Genomic DNA, 25,233 nt, shown 5'->3' with positions numbered 1-25,233 from the left:
AAACACACAAGGTCCTTACCCGCCGCTCGCTGGTTAGGTGCTGGGTTGGTACCTTGCGTCGCCTGATGGAAGTCTCTCCGTGCAGGTCTCAGTGGAGCGGTTTGAATGGGAAGACGCTGATCCCCACCCGACGGCCGTGCAGACGCTCCTCGTCGAGCGTTGAGATACTGCAGCGCAAGCCGGGCAGCGGTGAGGCCATCCTCCGGGTCGTGCTCCTTCACCCACGTCCTCACGTCAGCTGGAAGCACACGCAGCAGCTGCTCCAGGATGACGATCTCCCCGATCTGCTCCTTGCTGTGTTGCTCTGGGCGGATCCAGCGACGGTAGAGGCCCTTCAGGCGGTGGTATGTCTCAGTCGGATTCTCCCCAGATGGCACCACAGTAGACCGGAACTGCTGACGGTAAGTCTCTGGCGAGATGTCAAATTTTACCAGGAGTGCGTCTTTCAGGTCCTTGTAGATGTGGGCTTGCTGCTCGTCCATTGCTGTGTAGGCCTCCAACGCCTTTCCGGACAGCAGTGCCACCAGGCGACATGCCCACTCAGTCTCTGGCCATCTCCACGTCCTGGCAATCCGTTCAAAACGTAGCAGGTAATTTTCAATGTCCTCACCTGTCTGATATGGAGGGACCTTTGGCTCCATGTAAGGTCTCCAATCAGGTGGCTGTAAACTGACTCTGCTCTGTGGTTGATCTGACCAGCTGGAGTCCTCCTGTGCCACTGGATGCCGTCGACGGGACGTTGCAGCTGGTGTTGGCAGATCCAACCTTGGGCTACTCACTGCGGCTGAGCTTGGTCCAGCGGCTTTGGGACTGATGTTACGCCGCCGACCAGAATGGTGCTCTGCCCTGGAAAAAGAGGCTTCCAAACCTTGGAGGGCAGCGATGAATCTGTCCTCCCGCTGCTGCTGTCCACGGAGGAAGTCTCCCATCATAGCCGCCAAGTCACCTTCTGGGCCTTTGGTCAGGCCTGGAGAACCACCAGAGGCACCAGGATCTACCACCTCCTCCTCAGAGGATGAATTGGACAACAGAGGGACTGCATCCGATGTTGGTTCCATTTCTTCCTTCTGGGAACGCAGACCTCTGTGTCTCACCTTTTTGCGGCCAGCCATCTGCTTATCCCACTTCTGACACCAACTGTCGTGGGTCCCACCAGGGAATGATTGGGCAGAGGCGCCAAGGTGAAAGTATTCTTGACTTTAATGCAAGAACAGAGCACACCAATTGCTCCACAAAGGTTAACCAACATAGACTTCTCCAATCCAACACTCCAAATTCTCCTCTCAGACTCTCCAACTTCTCCACTCAGACTCCCACACTGACAGCTGTATCTGGTTCTTTTTTAAGTGGCAAGCCCCTCCTCCTGGGCGTTGCTCTCCATCAGTCCAAAGAGAAAACAGGGAGAAGTGTTTGCATTGTTCAACAACATAAATAAACATACAGAAATAAACAGTTTCATTCAACTAAACATTCTGTGTCGTGTACAGAAAAATAACAATAATCATCAATAAAAATAAATACAAACAGTGACCGATGCGTCACATGACCCAGGGTGTCCATGACCACTTCCGGGTTACCGGGTTACTTCCGGGTAAAAAAAAACCAACGTTAATGTTGGCGTCGTGTGTGCTTCGTGTTAATGTATGCATGGGGATGGTGAGTCGGCAACCTAGTGTGCACCCAGGGCTACCTGCAGAGGGACAGGGACGGAATGAAAAGGGTAAGCTGATGTAAATGACGTGTTACCGGGTCCGAGCGTGCGCGTCTATGCGCACGTGTGTATGTGTGCGAGCGTGTGTGCATGCGTGTGCGCCTGCAGCGGCAGCTGACGGTTCTACACCGTCACAAAGTTGAACGAAACAAGCAAACTACAAACTGTATGTACAAAATGAAAGCATATTTTAAAAGAAAATGGTATATTTCTCACTATAAAATGTTGTCAAAATAAAAATTAGTCCTCAAAATATCTTGTTTTATGGGATATTCCACCGAAAAATGAACGTGCATCCGCCATGTTTTTTGCTCACGGCAGGCCAAACCTCCAAAGTCACGTGATCCTGAGAAGGCTCGTAGAAAATGAATAGAAAAATGAAACGTATCCCCCTCACAGTTTAGGGGGCGTTTTTGTAAAACTCTCACGCATTTCCATGTGGACAAATGTAGCTACTACACATTTTAGGATGAGACCGGGTTGCCCTGCAGTGTCCTTGAAAATTCTTTGACTTTGACATGAAACATTAAAGTTAGTAGTCTTCCAAAAAAGAAGATTCTAGAGTTATAAAGATTATAATATGTTGATAAAGAATTGTTTAGGGATTGATGAATATAGCAATATTAAATGTTATATCAAATATTAAATATATCATGTAAATGTCGTTTTTTACTAAATCGGTTGCATTGGTTGTATCAACCTGACACTTTTTCTCACTTAGGTTTCAGATATGAGGAGGCAGCTGCTGTTCCTGCAATAACCTGTTCATGTGAAACCAATGATTAAGCTACAGTTGAAAAATACTTTAACCTCTTCTGTTCCAGAAAGGTTTAACTTGCCATCTGATAATCCCTGGGCTCCAGAAGTAATGCACATGTATGCTAAAGACATAAAGGCCCTCTCAATTGGTCACCGAAGTCATGTTCCACCATGGAAAAGAAGAGAGGATACATGTGGCATATTGTCTATTCAATCGCCGTTTCATTCTATAGCTAATTAAGCGTAACTTTATTTCCTGCTATTTCCCATTAAAGTAATGTTATAAATTGACAGAGAAATATATTGTGTTCTAGTTTGAGATACAATCTTTCTGGAGAAAGAAGAACTGAACCAAGTAAAGATGAAACATCAAATAATTTTCCAAAAATGTAATGGTGAAATCAAGTTATCACTGGAGCCATGAAGAACTTTTAAGTAATTTTTAGTCATTTTGCCTGTCTTTACCTGATATAAAGAAGGCTGAGGCTCATCTGACCGGTGGGGTCAGAAAAACACATTGCTTACGATGCTAACTATGCTATGTGCATAGCATTGCTTGTGTGCAAAAGAAGTGCTAGCATTGCGATCAGACTTAGAAAAACACATTGCTTAAGATGCTAATAATAGTAACGATGCTAGTTATGCTAATGTGGCAAAATGTGATAGGATTGCGATAAGCATAGTTTACTGAATCCGAAAATCTCAGTGTGTAAGATGCTAATTATGCTCACAATGCTAGTTGTGCTAATGTGGCTCAAAGTGCTAGCATTGCAATCAGTATTGTCAACTGACATAGAAAAACATAGTTGCTTAAGATGCTAAGTATGCTAACAATGCTAGTTAAGCTAATTTGGCTAAAAGAGTTAGCGTTGCAATAAGTAGTTTTCTGAATCAGAAAATCTCAGTGATTAAGATGCTAATGATGCTAACTATGAAAATTATGCTAATGTTGCAAAAAGTGCTAGCATTGGGATCAGCATCATCAACTGAGTCAGAAAAAGGCATTGCTTAAGATGTTACTTATGTTAGCAATGCTAGTTATGCTAATGTGGCTAAAAGTGCTAGCATTTAGATCAGCCTCATGAACTCACTCAGAAAAACACATTGCTCCATTGGTAAGAGCTACATGTGATAAGTTGATAGAAAATCCACTTCTTTCCATTTGGCGGCTTTTCTGTTGATTTTATTTCCATAGCAAACATTTTATTTTTTTGTCACCTGGGGATAACGAACAGATCGACGTCAGTTTAAGACGAATTGGAAAAAATAAACTTTTGGATGTCCTAAGCAACAAAGTATTTTGCCAACCACGCCCACACTTATATGTCCATATCCAGTATTTTTCTGAGTCAGCACATTTTTTATGACCGCTTTTTGTTTACCACGCCCACATTCCTTTATCCATCTTGACATATGTTACATCGTTTTGTTCAACGTGGGCCAGGGAATTGGATATTCATTTTTTACAACATTCTGATAAAAAATGTGAGAGCTAGCTAAGATTGCAACAGCTGCGAATTTGCCACGCGCGCTTCATTAAAAATCTACAAGAAGATTAGTGCCCCTCTCCCCACCTTCTCTGTTCCTCTTTAGTTCACACCATAGTAGACACTCCTTAATGCTTGGGGTCAGATAGAATGGAGAGAGAACCATCACAAGAAATCATTTTATTTTCCCATCTTTTTCTTTGCAATTAAACTCCACGAAGCTCTTCAGTGATGTCACAAAGACCATCCAGCAGCTCCTCCATCAGAGCATAAACCTGAAGAAACATGAAATTCCAGCAGATTAAAACCTGTGGACAGATAAGTATTACCCAAACTGCAATCAACCCCTCCCACATGACATGAAAGAAAATAGTTTGTAATGAGGAAGGAAACAGCAACAATGAAAGAATCAGACTTTTACCATGTAACCCAGGAGCTTTAACTCCAGTGCTGACCTACAATAACTCTTCAAACAATACATCCAGGAGCAGCCTTCCAATGATATGCAATACTTTACGTTAGTAAATTGTTAGTAAACACTTTACTAATGTAAAGTGTTATGTACTTTACGTTAGTAATGTGTTGCAAATTGATGCAAAGTTGAAATGATAAATAACTTCTCTACTTGCCAGAATCAGTTGATACATGACGATCCAGTAAACGGCCAAATATTTACGATATGTCAAAGAGCATTTAGGTGTCGCCGGCAGCCTCTCTGTTGTTAAAGGTTTAAGGTGAAACAAAAACAGGATATCATCTGAAATGATCAAATTAACTAGAAACTGCACCAGTTACCACTAACTCTTAGACATTGTAGTTTCAAAGCAACATTTCTGAATCTTATCATTGGACACTCAACAATCTGTAACGATTTTTACCCCAAAATATTGTAGCGACCTGGGGGTTAGCCCCGACTTCAGCCCCTAAGACTCATGGGAAGTGGGGAATTTTGATGTGAAAACCATGAGTGAGAGGGCTGGAAGCAGAAGTGACCTCCATGCTGTTTGGCTATTTGAGTGTATTTGAATAAATGGGAATTGATGCTGAAATCCCTGTTCCAGTTATCCCTGTCTATGAGTGCTACGACTCATGGGAAATGTGCAGATATAGCACCATGAGTGAGAAGGGTGTCGAGGGAAAGTGGATTGAAAAGATTACATTTCTGCCTTGTAAACTCTCCCTCAGACACTTTTGAGAGTTGTATGGGACATGGACAGATATTACACAACTTAACTCTTGCTCCTCATTCTTGGGTGATGTAGTCAGTTGGACTATCATAAAATTGACTAGGATGGGCTGTTCAAGGAATTGACTTAAGTAAAGGATAAAGTTGATGTTGGCAATTCCCTGGTGGTAGGAAACATATAATACAGTTATTCAGATTTTATGTCTTTCTTCAGTCAAATATTACTCTTGACCAATGGACCTCAATTATTTTTGGTCTGCTTAAAAGCAACAAAGCAAACTATTTGAAGTGATTGACAGTAATTTGGAGTGAAGACAGAAAGGGAGTCGGGACAGAGGTGCTTCATGGTGGTAAGCAAAAAATGTCCTTGTCTGTTTCTGTGTGTGTAAAATGGGATCATTGTTTTCAAATGTTTTTGATTTATAAATGGTTAATGCAGAAAAAAGTCTTATTTTACAGTTATTATAAACAATAAGGCTAATTTAATTATTACAAATTAAATAAATATATACCATTGACCTACTATACTGAAGACTATAGTATAGACTTTACTATAGTAAAGTCTACTATAGTAAAGTCTATGGTTCAAAATGACAATAAAGTCTATATATAGACTTTATTGTCATTTTGAGCAAAGAAAACCTAACTACTACTACAACTGCTACAACTGTAGATCCCTAAATACAGTTTATGCGGAAGTTGTATACATTTAGTAAGTCGTCTTATCAAAAGCGGTTTGCATTTAGTGTGTTATTACTATAAAAGTAAATTTCACTTATGTATTTTGAAATGTGCAAGGAAAGCCTATATATGATTAGAAATTAGTTGTTAGCTCGCAAGACCTTTAAACAGGGATATGGAAGGGTCTCAGTACTTCAGAGTTTCTGAGTCTCAGAAGGCAAAACAGATGGGAGCCATTAAGATCTTTTTTTTTTAACCTCTGTTAACTTGAATACTAGGTTATTAACTAAATATTTTGTATTTAATACTATATAAATCTTTTTTTTTTTAGGATACTAAATCAATGAGAAAGAAAGGTTGGAGGAAATAAGAACAGAGCCAACATTGTCAACATTGTCAACATGTCAACATTGACACCTCAATGAAGAATCTAGAGCAGCTCCCCTGTTGAGAGCATCTAGCGGCCAGATGAGGCAAATGGACAAAGAGTGAGTTGCAAACGATGACAACAGTGATCTAGAGCGGCTTTTTCTGTGCAGAGGAGCTAGAAGCAAGTAAAGAGGACAGAAGCAGTCCTGAAGACCCAAAACAATGATGTCAAAAGCTGCCAGAACAAAGATAGGATGGTTGTAGGATAAAAGGCAAAAAAGCCATTCTCCGTATGTAAACATGTCCAAATAAAGAGAAAAAAATGTCAAAAAAAAACAGATGTTACTTAGCTAAGAAGTGCTCTCCAAAACTGCAATGAAGCACCGAAAACTTTAAGAATTATAACACAAAAACAACATCCTCCATGGGCTGACATACTATTCCCTTGTTGTGTGCTTGCTTACAAATATCAACACAGGATGAGAGGTGACAGCCGTGCCTCAGCAAAATGCACATTTGATGGCTGCAAGGCTGTCTACAGTTTTCACATAAAAACAGGCCAAAACAATGTTGTGAAGCGCTTTGGTGACATTACACACCAAGAAGATTCAAAAAAATTTGGACCAGCCAAATAGCTCCAAAGAGGAAAGAGTACTAAAGCTGTAGGAAATAGTGTCAGCAATACCTTTACTCCATGTTGAAGAAAACACCGGCTAAGGAAATCATGGCTGGCAACAAAACTCGAACTCAATGCCACACATGTGGATCACTGAATGCTTGGAGCTGTACAACATCATAGGAAACTCAATGAAGCTGTGGAAAACTACCCTTGAAGCCAATGGGAAGCCACTTGCACAAGTGTCCATCAAATGTGGGATATACCAAGGTGATGTTCTGTTCCCGCTGCTGTTCTGCATAGGTCTGAACCCCCTCAGCCAAATAATCAACAAGACTGGCTATGGATACCAACTCAGAAATGGGGCCAACATCAGTCACCTCCTCTACATGGATGACATCAAGCTATATGCTAAGAGCAAGCGTGACATTGACTCCCTGATCTATACCACCAGGATCTACAGTACTGACATTGGGATATCATTCGGGCTCGAGAAATGCAGCCGGATGGTGACAAAGAGAAGCAAGGTAGTCCACACAGGAGGGGTCTCACTCTGAGAAGGAACAATAGCAGACATCGAGGACAGTTACAAGTACCTTGGAATTCCGCAGGCAAATGCAACCTGCTAAATACCTCCAACGAGTAAGGCAAGTCCTGAGAAGCCAGCTCAATGGCAAAAATAAGACCCGGGCAATAAACAGCAATGCGCTGCCAGTTATCAGATACCCTGAAGGAATAATAAGATGGCCAAAGGAAGAGATACAGACCACGTATGTTAAAACACGAAAGCTCCTTACCATGCATGGAGGGTTCCATCCCAAATCCAGCACCCTGAGACTGGACGCTAGCCGCAAGGAAGGAGGCAGAGGACTAGTGAGCGTGGAAGCCACTATCCAGGATGAAACATCCAAGATGCATTAATACATCAAGCTCAAGGCCCCAACTGACAGTGTGCTCAGTGAATGTCTCAGGCAATGGAGGGCAGAAGATACAGTGCTAGAGGACAGATCCTCATGGGAGGACAAACCCCTGCATGGGATGTACCACCGGACCATAACTGAAGTGGCTGATATCAAGAAGTCCTACCAATGGCTAGAAAGAGCTGGCATACAGGAGAGCACTGAAGCGCTCATCCTGGCAGCTCAGGAACAAGCCCTGAGCACCAGAGCGATAGAGGCTCAGATCTACCACACCAGACAAGACCCAAGGTGTAGACTGTGCAAAGAGCAGCACATAACTGCAGGGTGAAAGATGCTGGCAGGGAAAGCATACATGGAGCGCCACAATCAAGTGGCTGGAATAATATACAGGAACATGTGTGCAGAATATGAACTGGAAACCCCAAGGTCAAAATGGGAAACACCTCCGAAGGTGGTAGAGAATGAGAGGGCAAAGATCTTGTGGGTCTTCCAGATCCAGACTGATAGGATGGTAATGGCGAACCAACCAGACATTGTAGTGGTGGATAAAGAACACAGGAAAGCCGTTGTGGTGGATGTGGCAGTGCCAAGCGATGGGAACATCAGGAAGAAGGAACATGAGAAACTGGAGAAATACCAGGGACTCAGAGAAGAACTGGAGAAAGCATGTAAAGTGAAGGTGACAGTGGTGCCTGTGGTATTGGAGCCCTCGGGGGAATAACCCCCAAGCTGTAGGATTGGCTACAACAGAGCCTGGAAAGACCTCAGACCTCTCAGTACAGAAAAGCGCAGTGCTAGGAACAGCTAAGATACGGTGCAGGGCCCTCCAGCTCCCAGGACCCGTGCTTGGAGGAGAAACCACCTGCGGAGGGTGAGAGGGGCGTTTTTTTAAATCGAACCAAATTGACATTTTAGCGTATCGTTACACCCCTAATATATATATATATATATATATATATATATATATATATATTAGGGGTGTAACGATAAACGCTAAAATGTCAATTTTAGCGTTTATCGTTACACCCCTAATATATATATATATATATATATATATATATATATATATATATATATATATATATTAGGGGTGTAACGATACGCTAAAATGTCAATTTGGTTCGATTCAGAATTTCATAGGGCTCTATACATTTCGGTTCGGTACCGCTGTTTAACAAATCTTTCTGATATAAACTGCTATTTTATGAACTAATATTTTATTATTTATTGTGTGTGTTTTGCTGCCGGAAACCTGAATTTCTCCTTTGGGAGATTGAAACAGTTTTTATCTATCTCTTTTTGGTAGTCTTTTAGTACAAAAAACTAAGACAGAAAAAAATTACTTACAAAAGGCATTTATTGGTTTTACATAACAATAACTAAAATTAACCTATGTAGGTGATCTGCTTGATAAAATATGACAAGAAGGATAACCAGGAATGTCCCTTATATTCAAGTACTGCAATACTATGAAATGGGGGAAATTTGGTGGGTAATTTATTCACCCTGTATGTGATCTGTAATGTATTGACAAATTTAAAAATAAGTAAATTTAAAAAAAATAAGAATGTAACAATTAACCAAAAAAATTCCAAGTTTGCAAATATGTTAGTAATATTCAAAATGTTTCTCTTCAGTGATTAAATATACAAATTTGTCTTAAAATGTCCTTAATTTTTTATGCTTAGGTTGGTAAGCAGAGTCACATTCAGGATCTCTATGGGTCACATGGTTTTAAAGCCTTTGAAAAAAAAATTGCCAGACTTCATATGCGAGCCTTTGAGATTTTTATATAAAATTTCATATAAAAAAATCTTCATTAACAATTGCAAAACAAAGTGATGTGTGTGATGTAGGTAAGTGGGTCCCACAATTTGGGATACATACGGTATTGTTGGGTAACATGGTTTGGAAGCTATTGAAAAAATTATCAGACTATCAATTCTAAACCTTTTTATTAAAAAATCCTTTAATAGAAAACCTTACAAAATAAATAAGAACTAAAAAAAACAACATGAAGAAATTTTTGGTTTAATCATTTTTTTCTGCAAAACCTTTCTGTTTAAGTTTCAAAGGATTTCATTATATCTTTTGGACAACATCAAAATTAAAATCATCACCACATCATTTACTCATGAATTGATTGGCTGTCTTTAAGCCAACGCTGGGGATCCGGGCTGTCGAATATCCAACCTAAAACTAACTTTACTGCAGTTCTGCTTCACATCATCCGTTCATTTCTTATAATGGACACTGTCATGGTGCCTCTGGTAGCGCTTCTCCCCCTCCCCTCTGTGCTCTACTCCCAGCTGTTTCCCCTCAACTCATCTAATGACCAGCCATGACCAGACACAAAAGTGGGAAGAAGCTATCCGGCGATTGCTCAGCCTCAATCAACGCAATCGCCTGGTCAGTGACCACGTGATCGATTTCCGTACACTAGCTGTGCAGGCGGGTTGGCCTGAACCCGCACTCAAAGGTATTTTCCATCAATCCCTCAATGATAAAATTAAAGATCATTTATGTTCTCAGCCAGAAGCAAATCCCTTTGAAGACCTGGTTACCGCAGCTCTACGATACGATGTCAGACTACGGGAACGTCAAGCAGAACGTGACCACCTTAATCGTAAGCAACAATCCATCTCTGCCAACCACTCTCCCTTGCCTAAACTTTCTTCTCAGTCGGGCCTAGAAGTCTCTAATAACATCTCGGAGGAACCCATGCAGGTTGGACATTAAAAGCTGACTGCTGAAGAGAGACAACGACGTAAGGAAGAAGGTTAGTGCTTCTACTGCGGAAATCAAGGCCATCTAGTGAACCAGTGTAAGCTCCGTTTAAACTCCAGAGCCCCCCGTTAGTTAAAGAACTACGGGGGGAAAACCATGTTTGTCCGGATAAAAAGCTTTTATTTTTTTTTCTCTCCAGTCAAGATCTGTCACGATTCTAAGATTCATGAATTCAAAGCCTTATCGACTCTGGCGCCGAACAAAGTCTAATCGACCAACATTTAGTTACCCGATTATCTCTGCCCACTGAACCCCTTAGTTCTCCCATTAAAGCTTCCGGGTTAGGTGGACAATATTTGTCTAGCATCACGCATTATACTAAACCCATTCTATTCCTCACATCCGGTAATCACAGGGAATTTTTACTGTTTTTTGAAAGATAAATACGCACTACCCCTCATAAATTCTGTTTTTGATTCCATCTAGGAGGCTCACATTTTTTCTATGTTTATTCTCCATAACGCTTATCATTTGGTCCGCATCCGTGAGGGTAATGAATGGAGAACCGCATTCAACGCCCCGCTTAGTCATTACGAATACCTAGTCATGCCCTTCGGCCTCACAAACGCCCCATCAGTTTTTCTGAGACTTGTCAACGACGTTTTATGCAATTTCCTCAATCGCTCTGTTTTTTATGATTTATTCCAAAGACCTCGCCTAACACGAACATCACGTCTGTCTTGTCCTGGAGAGACTCCTTGAAAATCAGTTGTTCATGTAAGCCGAAAAGTGTGAATTCCTACGATTTCTACGATCCCTTTCTTGGGATATATCATTGAGGCAGGAAACATCCATCCCGATCCAGCTAAGATTGAAACTGTCTCTAACTGGGAAATACCCAACTCACGTAAGAAGCTTCAACAGTTCCTGGGCTTTGTGAATTTTTATCGGCGGTTTATTCGTAATTATAGTGCCATTGCCGCACCTCTCACCCAACTCACCTCCATATCAGAACCATTTATTTGGAACATCAAAGCTGACTCTGCATTCAAGAAACTCAAAGAACTGTTTGTGTCGGCTCCCACAACCAGACATTAAGAGACAGTTCATTGTAGAAGTCGATGCTTCCGACTCAGGTGTTGGAGCCGTTCTCTCCCAAAGAGAGAAAGTTTCTGGAAAGCTTAGACCCTGTGCATTTTTCTCTCGCAAACTCTCACCTGCTGAAAGGAGTTATGATGTTGGCAACAGAGAACTCTTAGCTATTAAGCTGTCCTTATAAGAGTGGCGTCACTGGCTGGAGGGGGCTGAACATCCGTTCATCGTATGAACAGACCATAAAAATCTGGCTTACCTTCGCTCAGCTAAATGCCTCAACTCCCGCCAGGCTCGTTGGTGCTTGTTTTTTGACAGTTTTGACTTCATTATTATTTACCGTGCCGGCAGTCGCAATATAAAACTGGATGCCCTCTCTAGGAAATACAATCACTCTGATTCTGCCTCCACCATCGTTCCTGTTTCCTGCATCGTAGGGAACCTCACATGGGACATTGAAACCAGGGTCTTACAGGCCCAGGGTGAAAAACCTAACCATGCTCCCTGTCCCCCAGGAACTTTGTTTGTACAATCGTCTCTTAGATCTTAGACCTGACGTCCTTACATGGGGGCACGCCTCACGAATCTCCTGCCATGGTGGTGTGCACAGGACTCTCCATCTCCTGAAAACACAACTCTTCTGGCCCACCATGGAGAAGGATTTACGAGACTAAGTGGTGGCCTGTACCACATGCGCTCGATCTAAGACGTCTAACTCCTCTCCTGCTGGTGTCCTGCTTCCTCTGCCCACTCCTAGCCGCCATATTCACAGGGACACACTGGGATTTTCACCATTGTTGACCGGTTTTCTAAGTCTGTGCGTTTCATCCCTCTCCCACAACTTCCCACAGCTACTGAGACTGCTGAAATCCTAGTTGACCAAGTTTTTCGACATCATGGAATCCCCTCTGACATCGTTTCGGAGCGTGGCCCTCAATTCATCTCGAAGGTCTGGAATGCTTTCTGTTCTGCTCTGGGTGCTTGCGCTAGTTTGACGTGCGGGTACCACCTGCAGTCCAACGGCCAGGCGGAGAGGGCCAACCAAGAATTGGAAGCCGCACTCCGTTGCCTGGCTGCACAGAACAACTCTGGCTGGTCCAAGTTCTTGGTTTGGGTGGAGTATGCACACAATACTCACCCATCCTCTGCCTAGGGGATGTCTCCCTTCGAGGCTTCCCTTGGGTACCCACTACCTTTGTTTCCGTCACAGGAACTTGATCTGGCAGAGCCCTCGGTCCAGCTCCACCTCCAGCGGTGCCAGGAGGTTTGGCACCAGGCCAGGTCCGGTCTCCTTCACACCAAGGAGAGCAACTGCCAGATTGCTAATTGTCACAGGGTGGTGGGACCCACGTACCGGCCTGGTCAAAGGGTTTGGCTCTCATTGCGGAACATCCCCATCCAAACCACCTCTCGGAAACTGGCTCCCCGCTATATTGGACCTTACACTATCGACAAGATCATCAACCCTTCCTGTGTCCGTCTCAAGTTGCCCGCGGCTCTCAAGGTTCATCCCTCATTTCCTGTCTCCCAGATTAAGCCAGTCAGAGAAAGCCCTCTGTGCCCGCCGTCCGCTTCCCCTCCGCCCGCCCGAGTCATCCACGGCACCCCGGCCTTCACCGTCAGCCGGGTGTTGAACGTCCGTCCCCGCGGCTACCAGTTCCTGGTGGATTGGGAGGGTTATGGTCCAGAGGAATGCTCGTGGATCTCGCGTTCCCTCATTCCCAACCATTCCCTCATCTCGGACTTCTATCGGGCTCACCCGGACCGGCGTCCTGGACCGCCGGCTGGCGTTCGTTGAGGGGGGGTACTGTCATGGTGCCTCTGGCAGTGCTCTTCCCCTCCCCTCTTTGCTCTGCTCCTGAGGACTCCCAGCTGTTTCCACTCAACTCATCTACCTGCAGCCTTCATAAGGAGATCCAGATCCAGCATTCATCGCCAGTTCGTGGCTCCTCCATGGTGCCCAGTCTGGTCATCTATGTTTTTGCTCTTGAACCTTTATTCCAAGTTAATCACTGCTTATGCCTTGCTTCCAGGAAAACAAACCATCCACAAGTGGAAACCTGGGAGCGCTCCTTGAACCGTTTGGACCTGCCCGCTATGCCACGATCCTGTTCATGCCTATCCTACAGCCACGCCACGACCTCGAACCTGTATTCCTATCTCTTGTCAGCTTCTCACCTGCAGCCACCAGCTGTCATCCTCACCAATGTCTCCACAACCTGCAAAGAAATAAATCATCTTTACTTACCTTCTCTCTCCTGTTTTCCTTCCAGGTTCCAGCATCTGGGTCTGTTTTCATTCATTGCAAATCAGGACAGACACCATTATCTCTTACATATCTCAGAGAGTTACTAAATCCCACATTCTTTGATTTACATAATTGAAACAACTAGTTAGACAGGGTTACTTACAGAATTGTTATCATTGTGCACTGTTCCAAATTAATAAATAAAAAAGTTCCCACCTTTCTCAGAAACATCCTCCTGAAACTCTGTGCTGAAGGGTTTCTGAAGGGGAGGGATGAGCCTTCTAACTGTCCCTCTGGACTGTTCTTTCCTCCCTTCTCCTGAAGGAACCACAGTGAGATCAGAAACACAAAACAGTATGTAACCACACAGTGGGTCCAGGATATAATAATCAGAGTATTAAAAATAGCCATGCATAAAAAGTCAGGCATTTATTCTTTTCCTAAAACCGATGTAGTGAAAAAAATCATTAAACATTGAGGCCACCTGATCAGAGTCAGAAATGGATTTTCTTGCAAGCATGAGTTCATATTTAAAATCAATACTTGCTTTGGAAGTTATTTGGCAATGCAGCTGTTGTCAAGATAGCTTTTCCTGTTTTTTTGTTGTTGTTTTTTCAAATACAACAGAACATTTCTGATTGGATTTTTACATGTTTGTACTGGGTTTTGGAAGATCAACATAAGCTATCAGAGTTGGCGTTTAAACACAAACCAAGAAAACTGTACAGACATTCACATATACTTTCCCACCTGCAGGTCACCTGTTAAGGGTGGGCCAGACACCCCTTTGCTGTCAGTTGTATACCTGCTCCTCGTCTCTCCAGCAACCCCCTTCTCCCTGTTCCTGTTTTTTTGTTTGTTGGTTACCTCTCCTGAGAGAAAAACATTAAATACTGACTCAATGGACCAAGAACCCTATTTACATTATGTATATTGCTGATCAGTCTTGGTTTAGAAATTTAGTAAAAAAATCGATGTCATCACAGATTTTAAAGCCTTTAGTTTGTCAGCACTAAAATGAAATCAATGCCTACTTTAAAGTCTAAATCTGAAAATTGTCCACAAAATGTTGGTAGATAGAACTCAGAGGCAAATTAAACAAAGAAAGTAGGAGGGGCCCAACACAGAACCCTGTGGTACAACAAAAATAAGAATTTGCTTTTTGTTATTACCACTAAAAAGTACTGATTTAAAACCTGCCAGATATATAGGACCTAAACCAACTTAAATGGAGCCTAAAATGTCTGCATAGTGCTCCAGAGGAGCAGTGGATCTATTAGGATCCACTGATTAACTCTATCAAAAAAAGAGAGAAGTGATAAAAAGTCTGAGTCTGAAACAGAAACTCTGGGTTTAGACTTTGCTGTTTGTAAAATAACCTGAACTGCAGCCTTCTGTAAAGATGTGGAGACACATACTAAGGACAACCGGGTGGTTATAAGATCCAGATTGATCTAAGTAAGCACTCAAAATGACCTTTCAGCAGAGGGTGGCTGCATGGGCACTCCCTTAGAGATAGGGCGAGACACTCGGTCACATGGAGAGAGCTCGTTGTAGAGCTGCTGTTTCTCCACATCAAGAGGAGCCAGTTGAGGTGGCTCGGGCATGTGGTTAGGATGCCTCCTAGATGCCTCCTTGGGGAGGTGTTTCAGGTATGTCCCACTGGGCGGAGGCCCCGGGGAAGACCCAGGACACGCTGGAGAGACTACATCTCTGGACTGGACTGGGAACACCTCGGAAAGTCCCCAGAGGAGCTGGAAGAACTGGCCGGGAAGAGGGAAGTCTGGGCATCTTTGTTCAGACAGCCCCAGTGGGTGTTAGTGAACAGCACTAACACCCACTGCACCCCTTGCACACAGCCTGACTGTTGGAAATTAAGAAATTAGACAACAAGAGTGTAGTATGTGCGGACATCCTACGGGCACTTGCATATCACCTGCACTGTTGCACATGGTCAGTAAGGAGCCACCTTACTAATGACTGGGGTGCAGCATAAAGGCACCATACCACAGCATCGCTTGTATGTTATAAGCGCTTGTAACTTACATTATCCTGACAAAAATTTCACAATATATTTACCACACGCAAGACAATGGTACATTCCATTTTGATGATGTCCATTAAGGTGGTCGTACAAGCCTTACAGGAACTGTAACATATACTTGCTATCCCCTTAAAATGCAGCCACACCACACTTCAACTGTCCACAGGCCCGGACAACCCAAAAACCCGCAACACCTGTACGGGTCAACCCCCCCGTATGGGTGCATGTGACTAAGACTTTAGCTGATTTGATAAAAGTGGAACTATAATGAGGAAGTTCTGAATCCTACCTGTTCGATATCTCTCCTCATGGCCCCACCTTTGGTTCTCTGGAAGACCCAGCAGGTCTTGAATTCTGTCCGCCTCCACAGCCATGGTCTCCAGCAAATTCCTCCAGAGTTGTCGCCTGCAGGGAAGGATGCACCATCCTGAGCTGGGCAGCTGTTTGGTAATGAGCCTTACAGAAGCCACCTTACCCTGCAGTGACTGCTGTCAGACGGAGGAGTTTCAGCTCTGATGGTTCTGAACCCTGTAGCAGTATTTTGTTGAGTTCAGTGAGTCTCTCTTCTCTAATGGAAGATCCCCGGACAAGTTCAACATCAGGCAGAGACATCACACACTGTAAAAACATCAATGTAATTCTACCACAAATAAGTTGACATTTCACAACAGTTTTCCAAATTAAATGATTTGGAATTATATGTAATTTAACCCATATAAACCTATTGTGATATCAGTGTAACAGGAAAATATCAGAAATAGATTCTGTGGTCCACTTGGTTTGTGGTAAAAAACACAATCTTGTTATTTAGGAAAAAAATTGGGTCTGGGAACACTGGTCTGGATCTAAATAGATAAGCAGTTTTGTCAATGATATCTAGATATTCGGTTACCTGTCGGAGGGTGTCCACAGAAAGATCCCACTCATCTCTTCCATTAACTTCTTTCCACATTATCTTCAGTCCTTCTAATGACTCTGCTTCTCCCTGAAACATGATGTGGGAACATGTGTCTTAAGGCTTAGTCACATGCATCTGCACGGGGGCTGTATAGATGTCGCTGGTTTTTGGGTTGTTCAGGCCCATGGAGGTTTGTAGAAAGGAGCGGCCACAATTTTATGGGTCAAGTGCAGGGTGTCTTGCAGATCCCCTAAGGGTTGTATGGCAACCTCAATTGAACATACAGTAGTTGTGCGTGTGGTAAATGTATCATGAGGCATTAGTATGGTTAATGTAGTTGTTGTTAATGTTTTCAGGCACTTCAAAAGTACAGATGATGCTGTCGTATGGTAATCTAATGCCACACTCTAGTCGTTAGTAAGGTACGAGTACCAGCTCCTTACTGACAAAGCAAGAATAGGTCACACACGGTTTGTGTAGGTGATACGTAGGATGCCCACAAAAACTATACTGATTGTCTCATTTCATAATTTTGTGATTGTCTCATTTCATAATTTGGAACAGTCAGACAACATGCAATAAGCCCGCGTGGCGCCCACTCTAATCAGGTGAACGGCACTCAACAAACAAACCCTTCAACAGTCCGAAGGATTTGGGGTTGGAAAACAAAAGTCTGTATGACGTGTCTGCATCTTACCTACTTCATTCTTATTTACTCTTGCGTTTTGACTTTATCATTATTTTATTAGCATCAGGACAATACTTAAAAGGTCCAATAATTTTACTCTTAATTTTCTTTCCCCCCCTCAGACTAAAGCAGGATAGCAAACTGTGTTACAGAGAGACAGAAGTGCCGCTGAAAGCGGTTGTCATTCAGACGCAGCTCTTGCAGTAGATGGTGCTTTTGTAAAGCTCTTCAGTGTGAATAAGCCTGATCTCTCAACATCATCCATGCCTTCTAAGCATTGTAAATGAAATATTCAGTAAATGCTTCTGTGTAACAGTGAGGCTGAAAACGTTGGATAGTACCTCCTCTCGCATGTGGCAGGAGCCTTAAGGTTTGTGAACATATTTTTGAACAAGTGTCCTCCAGTGAATTTGCTGTGCGTCTAAATAGAGGCAGAAGATGCTAATTCGCTTCACAAATTGCGCTCGGTGTGAACACAGCATAAGGCTTAATTGTTGGAAGTATTGTGGCCTTTTTAATGTGATGTTATGTCTAATGCAGGCTGAACCAATGCAGGCTGAACCCCAATATCACTAAACATTATGATTAGCACAACCTACGATACTTTTTGGCTGCAGAAGAACCCCCAGCGTATGACACTGAAGAACAAAGACCCTTCCTTTACAGGAAGGCAAAGTTTAAAAAACAAACCACTGGTGGTGCTAATGTTAATCTCCATATGAAATCTGTGTTTTAGAAAATACACTATTCAGATTGTTTTACAGTGTAAATACATTATTGTTTCTTTTGTTTACATTTTTCCAAGACACATGCTCCACAATAGCCGCAGTTACATGGTCAGAATATCTTGATCGGATCAATGGTCGGGTTAAAATTCACCCGTGCACATGGGATCAGAAAACCTTTTTCCGATTAGAACAAACGTTCCCATGGCTCACACTTTCGGTCGGAATGAATCATTTGGGCATGCGCAGTAGTGTAAAATCACCCGGATGAGGAAATAGGTCCCGTTCTAAACAAACAGCTGCCACAGACATTTGTTTTATGCAGCAGCTCGCTAATATACGAGACGATCTTCCAAACGTGCTTTTATTAATGTCATGAATAGTATGAAGCGCCTGTTCGCTCATCGTTTTATTTAATCCGTGTGATCAGTGCTGGAAGAAGGGTTAGGACAGGCTATAAACACAGGCAAACAACATTAGCCTGATGGACACAAAATCCAGGACCATGAAACCCTGCAATCTGCATCTTGGCTGCACATAAATGTCTGGGAATAACATCAGTCTTTATTTTGTCGGGACACAACTGGAAACACAAATCCACGTGATTGTTTGAACAGTTTCTAAGGACTGAGCGACATTTATTTCTGCTTCCCCAAACTCGCTGAGTGAGCTGGCGGCCCTCCTGAGTCCTGCAGCCGCTAACCCAGAGCGTCGGGACGGCTCGCAGTCTGAATTCTCGCACACATAACAGAACAAAAAAAAAACGCACACCGAACAAGCATCCTCCTCCCCTCAGACACGAAGTTATTAATCCAGCTCCTCTGCTCACTCGGGTGCCAGTGGAACGAGTGAGCGTCGGGGGGCAGGAAGCGCACGAAGCGCTCCTTCCCCGCATCTCCCTCGTGAGGGGGGTGAGAGGCAGAGAGCCAGCGGGGCGAGAGCGGAGCGGCGCTTTTGACGGGGCGTCCGCAGAGCAGCTGGTCGGTCCTGTATGCGCTCCAAAGCTTTCTTTCAGCGAAACACCATCTATGCATGACGTAAACCAGAGCAGTAGTGACACAAGATCGGAATGACCGTTTACATGCTCCACGATCGGATAAACGATCGGTATAACCCACCTATCTAGATCGGAAAGAAATTCTGATCCGAACGAGTCTGATTGGGGCAGAGTATTCCGAACGGCGCGTTTAGATGACGCATTTTCTTTCCGATCAAGCGTTCTTTCCGATTACTTTTGCCCATGTAAATGCGGCTAATGATGGTGATCATTAACATTTAATGGTCCATGACACCTCTGTGGCGTTAATCAAATGACCAACTGGAGCCATTTTGTCAACTAAACACATGTTCATGTGAAACTTGGTCAGCACTAGAACAAAAATATTGTTAGAGACCCAATTTAATAAAAAAAAATGGGTTTTTGGTGTTTTTTAACATTTTCTTGTAGCATTTTTCTGATGATGAAAGACATTAAATAAAGAAAATTAAGCTTAAGATTGTGTTTCTGTGTATTTCTTTATCCAAATGAATCAGTAACAGATGAATACATGCTTAAGAAAAAGCCTGTAGCAGTGATGTAGGTGCTACAGTCAGCAGACAATAAGCTCCCTGGTCCGCTCCATACGGACACATCCACTTACAAACACATGGATCCATGCATGTTTTTATTTTCCCTGTCCGAGCTGGCCTTTGGCTCCAAACTGTATAGCTCCAATTTTGCTCACCATTTTTGTTGCACTGGTAATGTCAGGTTGGGGTTTTGGGGGGCTGTAAGCTAGTGGGAGAGTGCGTAAACAAACAATGACTGGAAATGGGGGCGGGCTTACTCTGCACCAGCAGTCACCCTCACAATTCAGAGGTGAATTTCTAATGAATAACTGCCATTCTGCAGAAACTATGTCCTAGAAAACGAGACAAGGTTTTTGATTGAGGCTAAAAACGGCACAAAAGACCCGTGGGAATGCTTTCACAATAGATCAAAAGAAGATTTTGTTTAAAGTGGGACTTTAAACACTTATCATACAGCAGAGGGATTGCTTGTCGATCATTTTGAATTTTAGGATCTTGGCTCTGAAATGTAATATTAGCAGTATAGGATAATGCTGACTCACCTTTGTGCTTCCCAAATTTTCCTCATCTAAGTCCAGAAGATATGGAGGGCTGCTTGGTCTTCTTGGGGTGTAGATTTTCTCCAGTGTCTGACTTAAAATCAGCTGACAGGTTTCCCTCACTGCTTTCTTATCAAGCTTAGCCTGCTCATTAGAACCCAAAAAGAGAGGAAACAGTAAAGCCACTCGTCATTTATCACGTATCTGTCAGACAAGGGTGGCCTTTGTCAGATAGCTTTGATCTCTGACAGAGAGGTGGGGCCCTTTAAAAATCAACAGAAGGGATGGTCTCGGTCACATAAGTGTAGCCTGTAAACGTGGTGTGGGTATGGTCTGTAAGATGACCGTAGCCTCTGTAGCAAAAGTGTGACCTCATGCTGAGGGATGTGGCCATTGTTGAATAGGTGTGGCCTCCGTCAAAGAAGCATGACCTCCATTGACAGGTGTTACTTTGAGTGACAGAGACGTGGCTTCTCTTAGACCGGTATGCTTACTCTCAGGTGAAGCCGCAACTCTGTTGTTGGATCACGTTGCAAACATACTCCAATCAATGACACTTGCAGGGAGACTCCAGTAGTGTTTAGCTGCCAGTGTTCAGTTTGTATGCCCGGCTTCTCTGACATGAAGATAACCTCTACTCGCACATCTTCACTAGGACAGATCACACCTAAAGGAGGGAAAAGGAATGATAAATTGAAGGGTTGTGTGGATGTGAAGATGCCAGCTTTCTCACAATATGTGTTTCTGTACCACTGGAGGAATTAAAGTAGAAATGACTTTTCTCATCCTGGGAGTGCAGCTGTTGGAAGCTCCATCGCTTTGAGAGTCTCTGCCAGCAATAAGAGATGACTGTGCAGCCTCCATTATGAAGATTCAAGACAGACCAAGCTGGTTCCCCAGTCAGCGTCTCAAACAAGACCTGTACTCCAGCTCCCACGTGTCTCTGTGAAGAGGGATCAACCAAACTCTAAGTGTCATCTTCTGAGAAAATGATGAAAGATGGAAAGTAAAGTATTTGCATCTCAATTTATTTCAGTTTTGGGTCAGCACTCGAGAAAACAAGTCATAACTGTTAATTTACGAGATTTTAAGTCGTAAATTTATGAGAAATAAGTCATAGATTAATGAGGAAAAAACACCAAAGTTATCTGTTTTTCAGAACCTAGCTTGAAGATGAAAGATGTGAAGCATTTTGTGAAGCTTTATTTCCGGAAAGGATTAAAAAACAAAGAAATTCTTTTGATTTGATTTGATTTGAAATGGTTTATTTCAAGCAATTAAGTAAATACACAACAGCAATATAATCATCAGTTATACATTCATACAGTAACTAATCAAACTTAGGATAATTAGACATATTAATAAATATTGCTTGAAAGGGACTGGAAGGAAGCGAACTTATATAATCCCACCCGTTATACTATAACCATTTTATTAAATGATTTATCAATATCCGGTTCCTAGCTTTTATCAGACAGAATTAAAAATCATAAGATATCGATAAAGCCCATGACAAAGATGAATTACTTAAGTATTACGTCAAAAATAACTATTTTAGAAATCAACATGGCAAATGCAGATCAGTCATCTGAAATATATGCAGATTATGTTACTTATAAAAGTCATTCATATGAATAAAACATAATACTATATCAGTAAAGCAGACACAACACTGTTTCAGGAATTTTCATAGCAAAATTTCATCAAGTATCAAAAGTTAAAAACGTGCAAAATTATGCTACATTAGGAAAGATTTTTGAATCAATTTTTGGAGAAAGTGAAGTAATATCATTAAGCATGTTTTGAGATTTCAGCATCCCTTCTGGTCAGATGGTCGTTCAGATAAGCAGCCGAACCTTTCAGGTGTTTCCTTTGGGTCATCAAAGCTAGCTTGTGTTTGTGATTCACAAACCTGATGAGGATCGCTGGTTTATCCGTCTCCTTTCTCCTGGGGAGCAGGTGGCAGGTCTCGATGGTATTGAGATCCAGGGAAATCCCTTTAGATGTGAGGTTCCACATCGTCCAGTCTTTTCTCCAGAACCTCGACCCGGTTTTCTCGCTGGTCGTTTTGAGCCCGAAATCTTCGGGAACTCTTCCATCATTTCCCAAAGTGGCGTTAGCTTAGCCGACACTTGTTCCATAAAACTTTTCAGCGTTTCTTGAATAATGTCAAGAGTCTTTTTGAGTTCTTTGTATTCCTGGGGTTTCTTCGGGGGCACGGTCAGCTCTCTTTTTTGGAGAAAATCAACTTTTTTAAGTAATTTGAAGATAGTTGTATTCGCAGAGAGGCACGCCACGCGTCCTGTTGTGTAACCCGGAACCAGAAAAAAAATTCTGAGTCTTTTGGTGATTCAAAATGAGATTATTGTCAGTGTAGCAGGCAAAAAGAATTTCTCCATCGTGGGATTAATAAAGTCTATCTAATGTAATCTAATCTAGTCTAATTTCCTCCCGGAAATGCTGACTGGAATTGAATTATGCTGCACTTTTCGCGGGGTGAATGTAAAAACGAAAATGTAATCCTCTCTTTGCATTTTTGCTTTAATTATGTCACAGGATGTGCGATGTTAAAGTAGAAAATGAAAAAGAATTTTAGAGGACTGACGTTTAATTTTATTTTTGAGTCAATTAATGCAGTTCTTCTTCCTCTTTCGGCTTCTCCCATCAGGGGTCGCCACAGCGAACAAGTCGCATGGTAAACTTGGCAATGTTTTACGCCGGATGCCCTTCCTGACGCAACCTTCTCAAACCGGGCTTGGAACCGGCACAGGGGTAGAGAAGGGAACAGGAAGCAGCCCGGAGTCGAACCCTGGTTTCACGGACGGAAGGCGCCGCAAACCAGCACGAGCTAAACCGGCTCCCTGAGTCAATTAATGCAGTTACATTGTGAAAATGAAAAACCATTTCTGTTAATCCATTTCAATTCTCAAATTAGATATTTCTAATTGAATTCTGCTACACATTTACTAGAGAACTTTTTGAAAATTAAATGTCAAATACCATTTTCTTTATCATTTTTTTTTATTGTGACAGAATGAGCGGTGTTGAAGAAGAAAATGAAAAAAACCCGTCACCATTTCTGTTAATCCATTTCAATTCTCAAATTAGATATTTCTAATTGAATTCTGCTACACATTTACTAGAGAACTTTTTGAAAATTAAATGTCAAATACCATTTTCTTTATCATTTTTTTATTGTGACAGAATGAGCGGTGTTGAAGAAGAAAATGAAAAACCCGTCAGATTGCTTTTTCATTTTAATTTTGAATCAACAAATGCAGCTTTATTTTGAAAATGAAAAAGTATTTCTGGTATTGACTTTTATTTTTAATTATTCTCCAGAAAAACTTCCATATTTAAACAGCTTTTTATGGCTCCAAACATCACAGGGTGTTAATAATAATAATAATAATAATTTATACTTTATTTATCCCACAATGGGGAAATTCTTCTCCGCATTTTGACCCATCCCCTGGGGGGAGCGGTGAGCTGCAGACTAGCCACGCTCGGGTTGTGACAGCTGGCTGGGGAGAGCAGGGATCGATCTGCTAACCCTTCGGTTGTTGGACGACCTGCTCTACCGCCTGAGCTAAACTGCTTAGGGATCATGGGTAATTTCATGGTCTCATTAATTTCCTATGGGTTTTTTGGGGGGAAATATTAACTATAAATAAACTATATTAGCTTTTTGTACCAAAGGTAAAGCACACTGCTCAGAAGGACTTTATAAAGGACTTTTGATTGCATTTTATTAGCTGCTTTAAGAGGTTTTTTTTCCCCACAGACACAGCAAGTCAATGATCACTGCATGACAATGAAGGAGTTTTCAGGATTGCTTCTAGTCTGTTTATCTGTCATGTTTGTGTGTGAGGTGGGATGCATTGTTTTTTTTCCCCTTTTGTAGTAAATTTTTCCCCAAATTGTAGTATGAATAGTAACACTAAACTGTCTGAAGCACAACAAAGTAGGCCCAGTATGGAAAATCAACAGTCCTCACCCACACTGCCTCACAACTACAGTGTTGAACTTAAGCAAGTTGAAATTCCTGCTCACATTCAGACAGTGTCTATTTTTTGGAATCACTTTGACCTGTGAAGCATCCGGCTTCCTTCTGTGACTGAACAGCTTTAAGCATTGTCAGCCAGAGCCCATCATGGGTGCTACAGCTTTGAGGTCTCCTCTGATCAGGTTCTGTGTTACCTGCTTTGGAATTGGCTTTGCTGCTTCCTGGCAGTTGTAATGATGACGTGGAGATGTTGCAGAAGAAACTCCTAAAGGAAACAGAGTATGGTAAATAAATGAACCTTCTCAGCTATTGCCTGCACCAAATAATACCTCACGTTCTTTGAATTACTTTAAGTATGAGACAGTTTGTACAATTAATGTAATTCCAACAGATTTCAAAAGCTGAGAAAAGACGTTTTATGTTGATATCCAACACTCAGCTGCTTTTCTCAGCTTTCAGAATCTGTTGGAATTTGGTTAATTTTTCAGTCTAAGACTTACAGTAATAAAAATAGCGCTTTAACACTGGAGTTACTGCTCCAGTGTTAAAGTGTTAAGGTATTAACTCAGTGGAAATTTTTTATGGAAAGACAAAAAGGTTATATAATAAAACCTACAGTTATCTGTGCTCCATAGGATTGCCATTAAGAATATGGGTTGTGAAAACATTTCGGTTGTGTCCAAATTCCTTGACTCACTACTTAGTGCCTTTGTCATTTTGCAGAGATGTCTGGCGCTTTAATTCCAAAATCCAGTGTCCTAGAAATTTCCCAAAAGTCTGCCAAAAACCAGTGTGCATGGGGAACATGGACCCCAATGTATTGTGTTTGAATGATTTTTCATGTGAAAAAACGTGTGTTTTTTTTTTAAATAAACATCCAAGTTTTCATCATCAGAACATAATGGATCATAGATAGTCTTCATAAAATGTTCATATTTATTAGGTTTTTACTTAAGGAAATCAGTGGC

The 25,233-nt window shown here is 42.2% G+C and overlaps 1 protein-coding gene and 2 long non-coding RNA genes across 8 annotated transcripts in view; 2 read left to right on the top strand and 1 right to left on the bottom strand.

Annotated features, from left to right (window-relative positions):
• mycbpap (mycbp associated protein) overlaps nucleotides 1-25,233 on the bottom strand; it is a 59,158-nt gene that overhangs the window by 29,783 nt on the left and 4,142 nt on the right. For 3 of the 6 annotated variants that reach the window (XR_013651514.1, XM_078937317.1, XM_078937361.1), the window contains exons 5-13: nucleotides 24,460-24,530; nucleotides 21,010-21,202; nucleotides 20,754-20,926; nucleotides 20,263-20,403; nucleotides 16,733-16,825; nucleotides 16,316-16,458; nucleotides 16,130-16,245; nucleotides 14,547-14,668; nucleotides 14,013-14,114 (exon numbers count right to left, since the gene is read on the bottom strand). Coding sequence is in view for 5 of the 6 variants with exons in the window: in XM_078937317.1 (XP_078793443.1) it covers nucleotides 14,013-14,114; nucleotides 14,547-14,668; nucleotides 16,130-16,245; nucleotides 16,316-16,458; nucleotides 16,733-16,825; nucleotides 20,263-20,403; nucleotides 20,754-20,926; nucleotides 21,010-21,202; nucleotides 24,460-24,530 (1,154 nt within the window). In the remaining variant the exon portion in view is untranslated. Of the gene's footprint in view, nucleotides 1-4,122; nucleotides 4,233-4,624; nucleotides 4,673-13,726; nucleotides 13,768-14,012; nucleotides 14,115-14,546; nucleotides 14,669-16,129; nucleotides 16,246-16,315; nucleotides 16,459-16,732; nucleotides 16,826-20,262; nucleotides 20,404-20,753; nucleotides 20,927-21,009; nucleotides 21,203-24,459; nucleotides 24,531-25,233 lie in introns of those variants that run through there. The other 3 variants (XM_078937455.1, XM_078937422.1, XM_078937508.1) reach the window with 3 other exon arrangements.
• On the top strand, nucleotides 1,598-7,123 carry LOC144987923 (uncharacterized). The gene is made up of 2 exons (XR_013651618.1): nucleotides 1,598-1,720; nucleotides 6,156-7,123. It is a non-coding gene; the product is annotated as an uncharacterized LOC144987923 (long non-coding RNA).
• Nucleotides 8,760-13,796, top strand: LOC144987938 (uncharacterized). Its single transcript, XR_013651634.1, has 3 exons — nucleotides 8,760-10,138; nucleotides 10,262-10,508; nucleotides 13,582-13,796. It is a non-coding gene; the product is annotated as an uncharacterized LOC144987938 (long non-coding RNA).

Source organism: Oryzias latipes, chromosome 1 (assembly GCF_053564925.1).
Source record: "Oryzias latipes strain Hd-rR chromosome 1, Olatipes_Hd-rR_3.1".
In the NCBI taxonomy this organism is placed as follows: domain Eukaryota; kingdom Metazoa; phylum Chordata; class Actinopteri; order Beloniformes; family Adrianichthyidae; genus Oryzias; species Oryzias latipes.
The sequence above is the reverse complement of the archived record's forward strand: the minus strand, read 5'-3'. Positions and strand labels throughout refer to the sequence as shown.